We start from the raw sequence: 19,112 nt of genomic DNA on the forward strand, positions 1-19,112 counted from the left end.
AGACTCAAGAGAGTGCTGGCCACTGAATGGATCTTTAAATTACTGTATTATACTACAGTTAGAGTTGTTTTGTCAAAGATCAGGGAAGTAGGACAAAATGCCTTACCTAGAAACTTTCATGACTTTACATAAGGATGCAGGATTCAAAGGAAACAGATTAATGGACAAGAAAAAATTCCCTCTTGCTTGTGAAACATAGCAGAAGCTCAGAGGAGAGGGCCCAGGAAGATCTGGATATTATGGCTGCTGCAAATACGATCAGGGTTCCCATAGCCCCTGCAGCCCTGGGAGATCATCCTTCTTATTCCACTAATGGAACTGGTGAAAGTGAGCCTGAACTGGTCTCACGGTGTTGAACCCGTCAGAAATCAAAATTTAGTGGAGGACAATCCCCTACCAGGGCAGGGCAATACTCTTTGCAATGACTTCCAGTGGGAGATGGGCCAGAGGGCCAGCCTGCTGGATATTGTGTGAACATGCTGTTTTCTACATCAGATATGTTAAACCAGAAAAACTCTGAAAAGACTAGAGTATATTCCTTTAGAATGGATGAAGGACTATACCCCAGCTTTTAGGTCCCTGAAGGTACACCTGGCTTCTGCACCAGCCTGGGGCTTTCAAACCTGCTAAAGCCCTCTAGTTATACATTCATGAAAGGCAGGGCATTGCCCTGGAAGTCCTCACCCAAATGCTTAGTGACATTTCACAACCTATCGCATACTTGTCAAGGAAACTAGATCACTGTCCAGGGGTGGACAGCCTGCTTGAGAGCTGTGACAGCCACCTATGAGCTTTTATAGGATGATGAAGAGTTTTCTTTGGGACAGCCTATCACCATTTATGCACCCCACCAAGTGTTGAGCCTGCTGGAGCAAAAGGAAATTTGTAGCTCACTGCTAGAAGAATGGGCAGGTACCAAGCAATTCTCAACAATCCAACATCTCTTCCAAAACTTTAATTAAGTTAAATCCTGCCTCTCTTCTCTCAAAGCCTGACTCGGCTGCACTAATACATGACTGTGCTGAGATTACTGATGAAGTTTATTCTATCAGAATTGATTTATAGGACCACCCTTTAAAAAAAGCAGACTGGACTCTCTATGCAGATAGAAGCAGTTATATGGAGAAAGGAAACAGAGAGGCTAGATACGCAGTTGTGACTCTGAAGAAGTAGTGGAGGCCAAGGCCTTGCTACCAGGAACCTCTGCCTAGAAATCTGAACTGATTGCACTGACAAAGGCACTGGAACTGTCACACGAAAAGAGAGTGAATGTGTATATCGACTCAAGGTATGCTTTCCTAATTTTGCGAGCACATGGTTCAGTCTGGAAGGAAAGAGTACTACTATTAACCTACAATAAAAAGGAGATTAAGCACATGGCAGAAATCTTAGAATTGTTAGAAGCTATTCAGGTACCTTTACAGGTAGCAGTTATGCACTGACCTGGGCATTGGAAACAGGACACTGAAGTGGCTAGAGGAAACTATCTGGCTGATCGAGCAGCAAAGGAGGCTGCTAAAGGAACATTTATAATGCCTTTGGTACCTGTCCCAGCCCTGTCACAATCCGACCCTGAATATTCATCTTCAGACTTAGAGAAAGCTAAGGGTTGGAGTTTTGATGAAGAAGGTCCTGATAATGGGTGGAGAAATAAGAAAGGAGTTACGCTGCTTCCTGAACATTTAGTAGAACCAGTCAAGTAGCACTTTCATGAGGCTACTCACTATGAAAGAGACTCATTAACTGCCTATATCAAACTGTGGCTCACAGGTCCTGGAATTGCTAAAGCTGTACAAAAAGTAATTGCTAGATGTGTTGTGTGCCAGAAGAACAACCCCAAGACAGATCCCCATCAAAAGAAAGAAGGAAAGCAATACCAAGAACAGAGCTCACTTGAGGACTGGCAAATAGACTTTACCTAGATGCCAATGGTCCAAGGGTGGAAATATTTGCTAGTTTTTGTTGACACCTTTTCAGGATGGGTAGAAGCCTATCCTGTTGGAATGGAGAAATCCTCGAGGCAGAGAAAGACTTACTGAAGGAAATAATCCCTCCCTTTGGCCTCCCCAGCAGCATATGAACAATAATGGAGCTGCATTTGTTTCAGAAATTACATAGGTTAGTCAATTTTTAAGAATCAAGTGGAGACTCCACATGGCATACAGACCTCAAGCCTCTGGGAAGGTAAAAAAGATGAATCACACCTTGAACAAAAATATAGCCAAGCTGTGTCAAGAAATTCATCTCCATTGGGATCAAACTTTCCCTAATTCCCTGCTCAGGATAAGGGTGGCTCCTTGAAGTTGGATTCAACTGAGTCCTTATAAAACTGTGCCTGGGCAACCAGTTCAGGCTATGACTGGGGTGGGAGATATGTATATAGATCAAGAAGTGAAGGTAAAGATATATGTACAACATTTAAGTCAGCCCTTACCTGTAATTAATGACATTGCTTATATTACAGACCTCTCCCCACAGGTTTGCTACATCCCTTTGAGCCTGGAGACAAGGTGCTACTCAAGACCTGAAGACAGAATCTCCAGAGAGCCAACTAAAGTAGAAGTGGACTGGGCCTTGGGATGTACTGTGGTAAAATTAACAGGAATAAAACTTTGGATTCATCATACCAGAGTAAAGAAAGCACAGGAGGAACCAAACCACAAGAAGACCTTGAAGTCATCTTTGAAAACAATTACTTATGTTCTTCTCATTACTTTTTGTACTTATTCCTTTCAAAAAAGATGAAAATATTTGGGTATATTTAGCCAAAAAAAATGTTCTAAATATTTATGACTCTTGTCTGGCAGGGGGAACTTATGTTGAACAAATTTCACTTCATATTGTGTACGTGGTTTGTAATTGCTTGGAAAGCCTTCAAAATTATACTGTGTTTAAAAATGTCAATAAGGAAATGACCTATTCTGATATTTATAATTGGGGACCTGTGGCAACTCTAAAGGACAGGGAAATGTTTTCCTTAAAGGTCACTAATGTAGCCCCAGCTACAGAGTGTGCAGCTTTTGTCAACTGTACTAAAAACTGTTTTGTGCTTTCAGCAGATGTGAAGATAAACTGTACCACCACCAATGTATCTTACTTAGACTTTTGCTCACATTAAATTGCCTGCAGGGTGGTTTCTAATATGTGAAAGGACTACTTATTCCTGTGTTCCGGCAAACAGTCCTGGGAGAACATGCTGTCTAGGAAGACTGACGGTGTTCATGCCTCAGAAGCCCCACCCCACCAGGGCTGGATGGGAACTCTCCCCTGCACCTGATTGTAACAGTGATTTACACCTTTTTAACCTTGCTGAATATAGTCTTTAACTATATTTGTAAGGCCAGCCATGGTAACCTATTCGAATGTAAAAATAAGTAGATTGGCTGGTGCTATGGCAAAAGCTTTTAATGCTACCTCACAAGCCATCAGTGCCATCAGTCAAGAACTAGAACAAGTTAGAGAAGCAGTATTGGAGAACCACATAGCTATAGAGTACCTCCTTTTAAAACATAATCATTGATGTGAAGAACTTCAAAGCAAGAGAGCTAGTTACCAGAAGGTTGCCAGATGAGAGAAGGCACGGGAGAATGAGTAAAGAGGCGAGGAGGTTAAGTACAAATAGGTAGTTACAGAATAGCCAAGGGGATGTATAGTACAGGAAATGGAGTAGCCAAACAAAGTATACTTATGACCCATGGACATGAACAATGTGTGGGGATTGCCTGAGGGAGTGGGGGGTGCTGGGTGGAGAGGGGCAAAAGGGGAAAAATTAAGACAACTGTAATAGAATAATCAATGAAATATAATTTTAAAAAAAGAATTTAAAGGACTCTGCTGTTTCAACCTGACTGATAATTTATAGCTCATAGAGCATAAAGTAAAGCAAGTAAATGATGCAGTGTACAATATAAAACAAAGAGAGGGATTCTATGTCATTGAGTTTTCTAAACTAACCTCCTGGCTACCTAGCATCACTGGTCTTCAAGAGGCATTTGTTATTTTTATTCTTGTCATTTCTTTTTCAGTACCATAGCTTGTTGTTGCATAAAATGTGCCCCCTTATGTGGACCTGCAATTAAGTGTATTCCTAAGCCCCCTACCAGACGGTCTAATGCTAAGATACATGCTCAACAGCAAAATGAGTACTTCCATATAAAACTAACCTCATACAAATAAGTTATTTTAAAACTAACAGTGGGGATGATAAGGGAACTCAAGAGTTAGAAAATTTTAGTTTAATGTAATAGTTAATAAGACTAGGAGTTAATGCATGTAAAAAGCTATTGTTTCAGGAACTGAAGGTATAACCCAACCTGACTCCAGGAGGCCACAAGTGACTCACCTTTGTGCTCCGGAAGAGACCATAAGCAATCAAGATGGTATCTGAGCTACTATGTTAGAGGGAAAGACAGTCCGCTGCCCAGGACACAGATAAAGAAAATCACCCAGGACACAGGACATAGGACCCAGATAGAAAATCACTGGTCAGTGGATGAAAGGATGTTAGTGAAAATGCTGGACTGCAGCTTTTATCTGATTAACCTCTTTCCTGAATTCCAAATCCCTTACCTACACTTTTTCCTTCTTATAGAAAAGGCTGGCTTAAAAGGAAATGTAAGACAGTGCATAGCCCGCCATCTTCTCAGATCGTCAGCCATCTGAATAAAGTGCCCATTAAGATTCAATTCCTGTCTCTGCATATTGGTTCTGGTAGTGACAGGCAAAACTTTTCCGGTTTTGATTAGATCACAAGAAAGATGGAAAAGAGTATTGCAGGGAACAGGTATGTAGTGTGAGAAGGTTCATAAACCGATAAGCTGACATCTCTTTGTTCCTCCTTTCCTCCTCTGCTGCACAACTCCAATCCCAGCATCACTACTGTCACAGAGATGCCACTGTCAGTATTTTTTTACACAGATCAAAAAGAAATTTCCAAGTATAAATACAGACAAATGGTGTAGATGGACTAAGAGTTCTATTGGTAGATGAATGCAGTTGCTTCAAACTCTAAAATGATATGAACCTATGAAGTCTGTTCTCAATACTTGAATTTAGCCATGCATATCAATTCAACTGCAAAACTGTTTCACAGATGAAGTTACTATTAAAGCTGCTTTAATTTGCCCAGAGAATGCATACGTTGGCGCTGCTAAAGGAATTAATGAGGTAATATTACTAATGGAATATTTTGTGAACTTTTAAAACTGCAAACTTTTCAAAAAGCACTGCCTTCTTGCTAGTATTTTCCATGGCATTTGAAACGAATGGAATATCAAATAAATGTCTCCATAACCACCTCTTGTTCTGTCTCCTATGGAACAAATTTAACAGCAAAAATTCTTACTGTGGTGTATTTGGAAGAGCAAAATGAACTTTTAGACAACAGGCATTAAAATGACTATACAATAAAAATATTCTTTAATTCCTTTATTTAAAGGAACAATGTGATTTGTAGAAAAATTATTATGTTAGGAGAGAAACAAACCCAAGCTTGAATTCTAGTTCACCTACTTACAAGTTGTGTAGCTCTGAAGTACTCTGACCTCTCCATAAAGTGGGGAGATAGTATCTGCTATGAAGATTAAGTGACTAAAGTATATAAAGTTCCTAGCTCAGTAACTTGTTAGAGTAGAAATTTAAAATGATAGTTTCTTTTCCTTTAATGCTTTGCTTACCAAATTCCTACTGTGTGTACTAAGACACAAGACAAAAATTGCTTTCCTAGCAACTGTTAATACTTCCCACTAGAAAACTCAGAAGAAAAACTGTTATCTAAAGTTCTTGGAAATAGGAGTATTTTTATAATCAATGTAAATTTCTTTGAAGAAATAAAAAGGAACTCTTTTATGCAATTACTAAAATTTCACTGTATACATTATACAACAACAACAAGACCTGAATGCAAAAATCAAAAACATCAGAGCAAAGTTCAGTAAAGGAACAATTCACTTTGACTCCTTGGGGATAATTCTTTGCCTCACCAGGGAGAATAGGCTTCTCATTAAAAAAATGCAATCTATACAAACATTAGAGAATTTATGAAATATGGAAAAAGACATATTGCTTTATAATTTAGGGTGTCAAAGAGATTAAAATACTACTTTGACAAAGCAGCTAACTAGTTTATTTTTCAAATACAAAAATATTTTTCTTAGTTTTAAGAATAATTTGGTAACCAAACACATTCTCAGGATTTAAAAAAAAAACATTCTGCACTAATAAATAATCCATTATTTCAAAGCACAGTCTATATAACATAATTCTGGTAAAACAAAATAATCTGGAAAGTCCCTTGTGTTCACTCTAACAGGATGAATTACACAGGAAAATAGTGCTATACACTTTAGTCAAAACAGTCAAGATAAAGGCAGACTTAATTGTAAGAGAATTCACTGAATTCAGGATTATCACAGACTTTTATTGTAATGCAGAAATGAAGTCTTTCTGTATTACTCAAAAAACTAAAATTCATACACACACAAAATAGATGAATGAAAGACTATTTTTCATATCCATTTAAATTTCAGAGAAAGACTGTTCATGGCTGGTAAAAGAAATTACTGGGACTAGTATCATTTAAAAACACATTTATAAAGTGGGTTTTCTATGAAAATGTAGACTTCAAAATGCATTAAAGAAAAAGAAGTTGCAAAGTTTAACAGTGTAAAAACTCTGTCGCTCATGTACTTGACACAGCCAGCCTCTCCCATTTACTTTTGAAGTCATATAAAGCCTCTGCTATTTCAGTCTCTGAAACCCTTAATAGCAACAACAGCCAGTGGAAACAGTTGGGAATGACTTGAATTTCAATCCTTTCAAATTCTCTAGATGCTATGGACAAAAATTTTTATTTGGAAGTCCAAGGAGCCTGCTGCCATTAAATACATAAGAATGACCAGTTTTTCACTTTATTTCACTAATTAAACTTCTTGTGAATTATTTCTAAATTTATCAAGTAAAAGTATCAGAAATGTCTTTTTAAATTTTCTACAACTCAAGGCAATAAATATTTACTGAGTATCTTCTATGTCCAAACCACAGTGATAGGCACTAGAGAATGTAATAAATAGAACATTTGTCCTGCCCTTCAAGAGTCGGGCATAATCTTCTTGCTACTTAATTGGTGTTCATAATACATCTTACCAGCTGTTCCTTTTCATACAAGGACATATTGCATGCTTCTCACTAAATCTCTGAAATTCAGCTCTTTTTCTTTTTTGAAATGGTAATGAAGGTTAACTTGGTATAATCCAGTGCTGTGGAATCATGGTCCTTTTAATCTATTAAGCAGACATGACCAGGAGAATCTTCTCATGTTACTCTATTCCTTCAGCTGTCCTGCTGTCACTGCAGTCTGCTTTCCCTCCACACCCTCAGGCTGTCTCTCCTCAGCTTTGCCTTCCCTGTGGATGGATGTCTCTGTTTCCTTGCCTACTTTCAGGTGGCTTAAAATGTTTCTTGGCCAGTGGTTCCCAATCAGTAAACCGCACTTGAAGCAGGTAACTGGCACAGAGTTGTAACTTTTCACAAGTGATCCACAAATTCACCTGTGTACCAAACACTGTTTAAAAGTCTGATTAAATCAAGTATAGACTGAGATTTTTAAAAACAAATGTGGGTTCCTGTACACAAGTGTAAAAATCTTCCTCTTCATTTAAAACTTTTACAATACTTATAAAATCCGCAGTTACAAAAAATACAATTATTTATGTGGTGAGAGAAGAGCTTGTCCAAGAAATATTTGACATTTAAAAAAGGGAGGGATCTTTATTTCAGGTTAACCAGGCATTCACACTGTGAGCTCCTTGAAGGCAGGAGTGAGGACTTCCTTCTATCCCCAGGGATCTGTTCAGCAAGTGTTCGATTAGTAGATGCTAACAAATGGATCCTAAACATTTTTGCTTAAGATACAAGCAGTATGATGAGGAACTGTATCTCTTTCCACCATCACACCCTGAGGTCATGCTAATTAATTCTATTCTATTCACATTCTGTTTTTAAGACAAACAAATGCTACGTAACAGGTGGTTAGAGATGAACATGGGAGGTTCAGGCAAGGAATGAGTCTTTCTGATCTTGGTAATAGGGCGGCTGGTGGACCATTCACCAAGATAAATTCAGCAGGAGGTGCAAATTGGTGAGACAAGGTGTTGAGCTCAGTTCTGACCTTGTTGAGTTTGAAGAATCTGTGAAACATCCAAGTGTGAAGTAGTTGCAGTGACATAACAAGAGGAGATGCCAGACTCTAGTGAGTAGAAGAGCAAGGGGAAGTGAAAGAGCAGAGCCTGGGTCTAGGAGCTAAAAACCCAAGCAACCTTTGGCTCTTCCCTCTTTCCTCATACCAATGCCATTATTGTGGCTTTTAGAATTACTGTTCACAAGTTCTAATTTTTTGCTTTTCCCGTTTTCCACTTCAAGCCGGCACTTGGCCAAGTCACTGCAATACTTGCCAGACCAGTCATCCTGTCTCTGGTGTTTCTTTATCTCCTTCCAAAGCAGCTCACTAAATACCCTAAAAATGTTACTTTTCTGACCAAAACTTGTAATACCTCAGTGTCTAAGACCCTGCAAACCACTATTCTAACTTAACTTTCCTTTTATTCTTATCTCAATTTCCAATGGTCAACATGCTTATCCCAACATATACCAGGGGATTGGCCACCTCCAAACTACCTCAGGGGATATTTCTCCATCTGAAATATCCTCCTCATTTTTCAAAGTTTAGCCCAAATTTCAGCACCTCCAGGAATCATTTCTATTCAAATGGAATCTTATCCTCTTTTTGAACTCCTGTAGTATGTTCTGTCTCTTCTAATGCCAATGAATAGAGAGAAATTCCTAAATGGCAGAAATCATAAATCATTCCCCTTAAATCTACCCTTTATGACTGCTAGTCACAAGGTAAATCTAGAGGTAAAGTCCAATTCTTATAAATTTGGAATATTATGAGACTTTTCAACTCAAAAAGAAAATTATTTCTAAAAGTATTATTAAAAGCACAGTCCAAAAGTTAATATTCTATCCTGATTGTAATGATACTCAGGGAATTAAGGGAATAGACATGAATTTGGATGGAAGAGTGAGAGAAAAAAATCTTTTTTTTCTAACTTAACCCACAGCAAAAGAGAATTACATCTTCATTGTTTCTCTAAGAACAAGAGGAATCAACAGAACAAACAAAATTAGGTGTGTCCTGGTTTCTCTTTTGCTGCCATAAATCATTGGCTAAGATAATAACTTTGAACCAGAGCAGTACTTAGCAAGCAGTAGGTATGTTTGTATCCACTCTTTTTAAAAGCTTTAATTACAATTATATGATCAAAATCACTCCTTTCTTCTAACACTTGCATCATCATCTTTCTGACTTCCTCAGATAACTAGTTACCAGATTGCCCTCTCATTTTCTATTTCCTCCAGTCACACCCATTTGTTCACTATCAAAATAAATATGATCTCCTAGAAGCACCTTTACAATGGGAACTATGTTAATACTCATGAGGAGAGGAGAAGAAGAAAGGAGAGAAAACTTATCTCTATTATGTCCTAGGTTTTTTACATGTGCTATTTCATTTTATCGTTATAATAGCCCTAGAAGGCAGTTAAGACTATGCTCATTTACAAATGGCTAACTGAAATTCAGTTACATAACTTGCCTAAGATCACATAGCTAGGAAGTGGTAGAATTAAGGTTTGCATGAAGTTTGCCTAATTTCAAAGCCAGAGTTATTAACATTCTCCTTCTTTATATTTCCATTTCATGGTCTTGTTTAAAAATTCTGCGCATATAAAACACTGCACATGTTAAAGTTTTACAATTAAGCTTTAAAATTAAATAGGTCCTGAAATATATTATTTCCTATGATTGTTTTCCCAAGATTCTACAATACATTAAAATAATTTTTCCTTCAGAGGAATAAGATTTTTATGTTAAATAATCAAACACTTTCAAGATGTAAAGTTCAAAAGGAAAAATTTCAGAATGCAAAAAAACAAACAAAACACCCTGCCAACCCATGTTTGCCAAACTTATTTTCAGATTGCTATAGACTATCAAAAGAAACAAACTAGTTTGAGCCTTCAAGTTCATTTTCAACAATTTTTATCCATGTGGAACTGAAGAAAAAACAATATAAGAGAACTACTTCTACATCTGCTGATTGATTTGTTGACTGACAGTCTCTTTTCCAGAGTGTCACATTGAGCAAAAAGTTCTAAAAACATATTTCTTAAACTTCCTGAATACTTAATTATTCATGGAACACACAGATAGAAGCCTACTAAAAAAATTAGTCTTTAAACTTTAGTATAGAAATAAATTAGCAAATATAATCAATAGGCTTATAAACTTGACAGGGAAAAATAAAAGATGACATTCTGATAAAGGTCAGGCAACGATACACACAAGTCATTATCCAAATGAATGTTCCACCTAGTGGCCCACAAGCCTATTAAATCTCTTTTTTTTAAAAAATTCTAATATATAGGTTCTATGAAGCACAGAGAAAATAATTTAGGTGTAATATTTATTATAGAGTACTGAAAGGTAAGGCTGAACATGAAAAGTATGTTTTAGACAGAAATGTTATTGCTTACAAGGACAAGAATGGAAGAGTTACCCCAACTGTATTACTATCCTATCTTATCAAATTTTATTAAGAGACTATAGTAACTAAGTCCCTTGCTACACAGAGAAAGTACAGAGGGCATAGGCTTTGTGTTCACCTGGATTTGTTAGACAAGCAACATAAATTTTCAAAGCCATAAGTACTCACAAAAAATGGGCATGTTACCTCCTTCCTCAATGGCTTCATACAAGAATTAAATGATATATGTGGAAGTCTTGAACAAAAGACATGTCAATGTGTGCTTGTCTTCTTCCTTTTCCCTAAGCAGCACTTCCAGTTTTAATGATGGGAGAAGGATGCAAACAAATTTAGTCATACTGAAAAATAGTCACCCTCCAACCTAAAAATTAAAAACCAAAACTAAAACCAAGGCCAAAAAAAAAAAAAAAAAACACCAAGCAAACAAAAACCGTAAAACCTAAATTGCAGAGCAGACATTAGAAAAGCATTTGAAACATCAATGGGAAAAAGTAACCTGAAATGGGATAACAGGTGACTCCAATTCAAAGAAAAGATAACTGAACTAAACATCTTTAAATCTGCATGAACTGAAACATCCCAGATATAACTGAAAACTTTAATTTAAAAAAAAAAGAATGCTTTCTTAAGTCTGGCCTCTATGCTATTAGTGAAAGAAACGGCAGAGTTGAATCCATACAGCTAACAGTAATAGAATGGAATGCAATCATTAAAATAAAACAAAAGATGGTTAATAACTTCAGACTGGTACAACAGCTACTTTTTCTTTTTTCTTGTAACTTAGTGTGCCTATGAAATTATTCCAATCTGTCATTCATTAGTAGAAGTTACTGGACTTCTGACAATTGTTCACTGTTATTTTCTGAAGGATAGGGAAGAAGAGGGAGACATACAGAAAGCACATCACTATTTTTCAAAACTCAATCCTTCTGGATCTTTCACTTCTAATCATATCAAGTTATACAGTAAATAAAGTCTAAGGCACAAAATCAAAACAGAGATGTGCCACTACCAAAATATAAAAAACAAGAAATATTAGAAAATGCATTATCTGGGATTCCAACTAATTAAAAAGTATAAAATAAGGACAAATATATACAGTATTTTTAATGATTAATTGTTGTTTGAATACCCATGTAACCTACCTTTCATCTTAAAGTCAGCAGAGTAGTACAGTCATTTAGCTAACCTGGCACAGTTTAAGATAACTCCAATGAAGAAAGTCCAATTTCCTAATGCCCTCAGCCAAAATAAGCAAATTTAAGTTAGTTTGATCTAATACCAAGCTCTAGGGAACTTATCATTTTACAGCTAAAAAACCAGAACAAGAACTCCAATTTAAAGGAAGTTAGAAATCACCCATGACCTCATTTTACAGTTGAGAAAATTAAGGCCCAGAAGTTTTGCAACTTGCCCCAATTCATACAGTAAGTTAGTAGCAAATTTATCTGTAATGCAGAGAATTACTGAAATAAAGGCAATAAAATCTTACTCATAGACTCCAACTCTAATATAGTTAATAGAGTTGTTAGACATCAAAGCTTCAGAAAGTAATTTTCTTCTACACCTCTATATTCATTAGATAGCCAGATTCTAGTGTGTCAAGTCTTACTCTTTTAGGCTATCAAAGAGAGGTAATGTGTTTGGTTTATTACATACCCCCAAATCAACTAGGTAGAAATAAAAATTGTTACTAAATGCTCCTAACGAAGCACCTTTATTTTACTTTTTCCCTCTTAAATCCTACCTTAGGATGCTAAGGTTGTGCCTAAAGACTTTTTTTTCCTAAATTTATTGAATTTATTGGGCTGACATTGATTAATAAAAATACATTTGTTACAGGTGTACAACTGTAATAATATATCATCTGTATATTGTATTGTGTGTTCACCACCCTAAGTCAAGTCTCCTTCTATCACCATTTATCCCCTCTTTATCCTCTTCAACCTCCCCCCACTCTTTTTTCCTCTAGTAATCACTTAATTATTTTTTCAATGACAGATATATAATAATACTTAATGCAAAAAAAAATTCATGCAACAAAATTGCTGGTAATGTTCATTTAAAAAAACAAAATGAATTTTCTCTTATATTCTTCCCCTGAGGGTTCTCGGGTGGAAATGAGCAGAAACTCTGCAGAAGTGATAATCAGCCAGTATTTCTATAGGAAAAGGCACAGCTGCCACTATCTAGACTGGGGAGAGGCTTAGTCTGCTCCTTCTTTGAGCCCCCCTTTCCAATAATGAAGTCATTCCTCTCCCAAACCCTGAGGTAGATCTGGGCAAACAGCTATAATTCTCCAAGTCTTTCTCACAATTTGTTATAGGTCCAGGAAAAATGAAATCTGATTACAAACATTACAGTGACCCATAAGCCCCACAAGTTCTGTCCCACCTCTACCATTTCCTCCTATCTCTCTGACTGCACTGCTTACCAGTCTGCCTTCACTTGCTCTGCTCCAGGCACACTGGCCTCCCTGACAGAGTCAGTGCACGGGCTCTTCCCTCTGCTTGGGACACTTAGGACCCTCCTCACCAAGGCTTTCCTGACCACTTTATTTTCAATTGCAGTTCCCTGCCCCAGCTTTCCCTATATCCCTTATGTACTTTCTCCCCCATTGCACTTATCTCCATGTGATCTACTACTATACATTTCTACTTCTTGTCTGCATCTGCTCAATAAAAAGTCACCACTATGAGGGAAGGATTTTTATCTGTTCTGTTCACTGCTGTGTCCCCAACATCTGTAACAATGCCTGGCACTTAGCAAGAGCTCAAAAAACATTTGTGGAATAAATAAATGGTTTCAAGTTTGGGAAATAATGCTGGTACCCATAAACTCTTTATTAGACACTAAAAACACAAAACTGTACAAGATGTCACATACAAGTAGTACAAAAAACATGGTCATTGCTTTCAAGAAGTCTGACTGGAGAAACAAAACTAATATGCATGAAGTAATTAGTCAATTACATAGGCAGATTCGGTATTAACTAATTAGGTTTATTTGTAAACTCATGGAATCTGCTTTTTTATTTCTAGTATATATTTAAATACTGAACGAAATAGCACAAACTTGTCTTAGGAGTTCAGAGACAAAAGAATGAGTAAGCTACAATAGTAAGAAAAGACTATGGGTTGATGATGAATTTGATAGAGTTTGTGTATGTGGAGGCATGTATTAGCAGTGAAGAGGTAGGTAGGTGAACTGAGAACATAAGGCCATGTGATGAACAGTAAGAAACCTATCTTAAATGGAAAGATGGTATTCCCTTTTGAGTAGTGATGTTCAGGGGAGGGCAATTGGAGTGGGCCTACATCACAAAAAGCCTAATGCTCTGAGCAGAAGACTCACATCTAGATGGAATCTCACAGAACATGCTGTTGGTGCCCAGCCTGAGTCCTCTGGAACCCTTCTACTGGTTTGATACACTCACCCCGAGGGGTTCACTTCATTACTGCTAATGTTCACACCAGCAACTTTCTATGGAAGCAACAGCAGCTACCTCCTAGCTCTCCTATGCATGTGTGCACACACACATACACACACTCACACATTTCTAGGACAGCTGGTGGCCAAACAGTAATAAATGCAGAGGAGCAAAATGTAAAACCCAGTTCCCTCACCTCAGCACAGGGAGACCCTATGGTCTATGGTACAATTTTGTTCCCAAGTTCCCTCCTGGATCAAACTGAGGCTAGACACCCCCTGAAACCACATCCTTGATCATCTCTGTTTCCTCTTCCCCATCCTGCTTCACTCACTCCCTTTAACATATCACTTGCAAATGAATCCCACCTCAGGTTCAGCTTTTAGGGAAAACAGACTAAGTCAAGTCTGTAAAGGAATATCATGAAGAAAACTACATGTTTATGAAGAATCACATAGAAAAATTACTTCTCTCAATAGCTCAGTTGGGAAGGAGAGTGTAGAGCAATTTGGTTGATGATAGGTGGGATAAAGAAGGTAAGGTGTCTGGAGGCCAATTAAAGATGCTGTTGTTCAAATTCAGAAAGAAGAAGAAAAAATATTTGTATTTGTATGAGAAAGAAAGAGAACTTTTAAGAGGAGAATAGCCCTAGGAAGTCTTTAAGAGGAGAATTGAACATACTCTGCAAAGTTTTATTTTTTTCCTTAAAATGCAAAATGTATTTCTTCAGTAGCAATGTTAATATTATACAATGTATTTCCTTGAATGCAAATCACTTTTCAGGCTGACATTACCTAACCCAAGAAGCATTTAAAAACTTAAGAATTACAATGAATAACAACAGGACTCAAAAATTGTCTCTCATATTTTGGGTCCCTGAATACAATTATTCAGAATTATAAAGACAAGATTAAGGAGTATCTCCCAAAGTTTATTAGGTTTGTCAGACTTTGTATTTAAGTAGTTAAAAAGAATCTTTATTAGAGGCAATACCAGATTACTCAAATAGTAAATGTATTCATATAGACTAACCTCTGGTTTTCATCTACTCTTATGGGATCTAAAATTGGTTTCAATAGAAAATAAAATACTGGGTCCCAGGTCATAGAATAGGGAGCACAATGTGAAAACAAGTAGCCTAGCATAAAAGAAATGATACAAAGCCCAAGAAAAAAAGCTTATATCCTATGTAAACTTTCAGCTTTGGAATTTTAAAACCAGCCCATCGCCTGTATTTATTTTGTTTTGCTGATACCTCATGCAAGTTAAGCTTAACTTCTTGGTTCCATTTCAAAAGCATGGTTAGTAAAAAAAATGCCCATAAATAAAAATGAGTACTTTCATTCATGAGCAGAAAGGATACTATCAAATAAGAACTTTTTAGCAAGGTTATTTTTCACATTGATTACTTTTATAGAAATTAAAATGTACAGCTAATAGTTATCGAAATTTAAATACATACAACCTTTGATTTAACAGTCCAATGAAAGGAATTTTTCCCAAAAGAAAAAAGAAGGAACTAGCTAAAAAAAAAATCACAAGTCATCAAAACAAATCTGTAAGTCTAAATTCATAAAAAATTTTACTATTCACTTTAAGACCAAATCGATACTCCAGCAGACAAGTACATATAATTTATCCTGTATACGATGTCTATCCAGAAGGCATCCAGCCATGTGATAGAAAAAAAAAAATAGACACATTTGTTGAAGAAGACACAAGACACAAGAAACATTGTACATAGGACAGTGATGCCTCAGTCCCCTTCAAAGTAAGCGCCTTGAAACCTCACACAGTTCTCCCAATCACCATCAGCTGCCCTGTCCTCATTGATGAGGACATCATTCAATGAGATTCCTGAATCTCATTGATGGTCTGAAATCTCTTCTCTTTCATAGTTTTAGTTTTGGGAAAACCCAGAAGTCACAGGACACCACATCTGGGCTATAGGGAGCTGAGTCACCTGGGTGATTTGATGTTTAGTCAAAAAACTCTACACAACACGTGATGTATGAGTGGGCGTGTTGTCATGATGAAGTTCCCAATCACCAGTTGCCCATAGCTTCAGCCTTCTGAATCATCCAAATAGTTTCCATGGAGGAATGTTCAAGCTAAATGCAAAGTTTGATGAAGATTCGTTGCTCTACTCAGTCATTTTGAATGTGACAGCCACACAGTACACATGCTCATTCAACGGCATCTACTATCACCCCCAGTGACTAGTACAGTGAAGTCATCATTGTTCACACATTCGCATTCCAGTCCACTCTCCTTGGTTGCCAGATTATATCGGTGTTACGCAAACCATTCTCTTTATATTAACAATGGCTGGACTTTTTCCAAACAGACCTCACATATGCTTTTAATAGTCCAGGAGTGACTCCAAAAAAAAAAAAAGCTTCCATAGCCAAATACATTTGGAAGGCACCACTTAATATCATTCCCCCTTAAATACTTACAATACACAAGATAATTTATTAAAGACTATGAGATGCTTTGCAGGGAAAAAGGGTATTTTCCAAATTGAATAGAGTAGAAACACTTTTCTAATCACTAAAAAGAAGACGTTTAAAACTTTCCATAACCACCTGGTAAATGACAGCTCCCATCCTTATAAACCTAAAGGTTCAGAGCTATCGATCACCCTTTCTCCATTCCTTCTTTCTCCTCCCCTCAGCCCAAAATAATGCAGTGGTTCTAATTTTATACTTCATAATAATCACAGGGAACTTATTAAAATATAATTATTGGTTCTTACTTGCAGATATTCTGGTTCTTGTCAGTATGTTTAACAAGCAATCCAGGTGATTTCAATGTAGGTCAAGTGTTGGGATATTCAAACTGCCTGACACACTATCATCAAGGAGATGATTAGCTATTTTATAATTAAGCCTAGGTAACTTTAAAAAAAAAAGTTCAGAAAACCTGGACTTCATATAAGTGTATTTAAAAAAATTTTTTCTACACAGGAAAAAAAGAGAGAAGACATACTAAGAAAAGTCATATCATACCCTAAAAGAATACCCTCTAATATAATGCCCAGAATACTAAGACAAAAGGTTTTACCCTATATAAGAATTCTTAGCCAGCACTCCATTGAGAAATTTTAGGAATTCTTAAACTGACTGACCTGTATACACAATTTTCACGGATACGTGAAAACTATAGAGAAATCATCCAAAGCTTTCACTAATTCTTATATTGCTTCATTACTCAATTTAAGAGCCATTATATTTTTTATGTATCTGAAAAAAGGATAGTGAAAACTGCTTTTTAGTTAACACAGTGAATCAGACATACAAAAGCACATTCCTTGGTATTGTTCTCTGAACCAAACAAAAAGCAATTTACCTTTGCAGAGTCATATTCAAGGAGCCTGTACAGCCTTTAATCTTGTTCTGAGCTTCAAGATGAGTCATTCCATGAGCACTTATTCCATCAATGCTGAGAAGCACATCGCCTATTCTCACGTTTGCCTGGGATGCTTTGCCACCATCTTTTAGCTGTAATAGATTTAATTAGGAATGTCACTTGTTAAAAAAATAAATAATAAACACAGATTGAAAGTATATTTTTACTTACCTCAAAATAAAAGTATATACTATGAGACAAGGTAATAAAAATTATCTTGTAGCCCTGGCTGGTGTAGCTCAGTGGATTGAGCACGGGCTGCGAACCAAAGTGTCGCAGGTTCAATTCCCAACCAGGGTACATGCCTGGGTTGCAGGCCATGACCCCCAGCAACCGCACATTGATGTTTCTCTCTCTCTATCTCCCTCCCTTCCCTCTCTAAAAATAAATAAATAAAATCTTTAAAAAAAATACGTTGTTTTAAAAAAATTATCTTGTTTAACAGGTAAAGTTAAAATTTAAATGACATTCATGTTTATTTTTAAAATCTTTATTTTTTCCATAAAACTAAAATAATTTTATAAGAAAGGTTCCCTAATAATTTCTCCATTTTTTTATTGTGTAAGAGTAGTGTGAGATTGTTACAAATGAGAAAAGGAAGAAGACAAGGACACTACATCTTAGCAAAAGAAAAACAGTGTAAGCTGAAAAGGGTATTTAATATTCTTTTAGAAGTAATTTTTAAAACTCTTGAGACAGCTGCATTTTTGTTTGAACACAAAAAGTAAAACACATGAGGATCTACTAAACAATGCTTCCTGTTGAGTCCAATTCATATCCAGTCTTTGGGGTGCTGAATTATTTTAGATCACAGGCCCAAGTATCTCTTAAAAGGGATGTGTATCCTGCTCCAGCCACTTTGCAGGCAGGGAAGGAAACAGTGTGTCTGAGACAGACTTTCTTGTGTATCACAGTCTTTAGTCTCCAGTCTTTCTTCCTTCCTCTGTAAAATTTTGTTAAAAAATTTTTCTAAATAGAAAAAAATATATCTTTTTGAGCAAGGATATGAAAAAGCTAACACACACAAAGTATTAAAAATATTTCAAACCTTTCACATGAAACATTCTCTTTCATATACATAGTATATAGTGATTTTGTTTTCATCTTTTTACTAATGGAAAAAATAACTCCTTTCAACTGCCCAGATATTTGAAGGTTAAAAAAAATTAATGAAATGTAGACACTAAAAATAAATACTGCATACTAACAAAATGGATCAAAATTTAACTCATATAAAACCTATCAATATAAGTATACTATATATGTATACTTATACACACCTTTTATTATATATATATTGTATGATCGTCAAAGTAGTTCCAAAATTTAATGAAAATTAAATAAATTGGATTTCAGGATCACAGGATCAAGGAAAAAAGAATTAAGACAGAACTTTATTACATATATTCTTAAATACTGTACTGGTAGACACATTTATTAAAATATAAGCAGAATGTGTCCATGTGTATTTGAGATTTAGAAAAAACTCTTTACAATTAACAAGTACATTAAGTGATATGGTTTTACTACAGTCATGCTCTGAATAATGACATTTTGGTCAGCAACAACCACCTGTACAGCAGTGGTCCCATAAGATTATAATGAAGCTGAAAAATTCCCATGGCCTAGTGACACTGTAGCTGTAGTAGTGTGCAGCCCAATGCATT

The 19,112-nt window shown here is 36.3% G+C and overlaps 1 protein-coding gene across 8 annotated transcripts in view; it reads right to left on the reverse strand.

Moving 5' to 3' along the window:
• PDLIM5 (PDZ and LIM domain 5) overlaps positions 1-19,112 on the reverse strand; it is a 218,492-nt gene that overhangs the window by 123,986 nt on the left and 75,394 nt on the right. For all 8 annotated transcript variants that reach the window (XM_028505743.2, XM_036026317.1, XM_036026309.1 and 5 more), the window contains exon 3: positions 17,386-17,537. In XM_028505743.2, coding sequence (XP_028361544.1) covers positions 17,386-17,537 — 152 coding nt within the window. The remainder of the gene's footprint in view (positions 1-17,385; positions 17,538-19,112) is intronic.

The sequence above is a fragment of the Phyllostomus discolor genome, chromosome 1 (genome assembly GCF_004126475.2).
Source record: "Phyllostomus discolor isolate MPI-MPIP mPhyDis1 chromosome 1, mPhyDis1.pri.v3, whole genome shotgun sequence".
NCBI lineage: Eukaryota > Metazoa > Chordata > Mammalia > Chiroptera > Phyllostomidae > Phyllostomus > Phyllostomus discolor.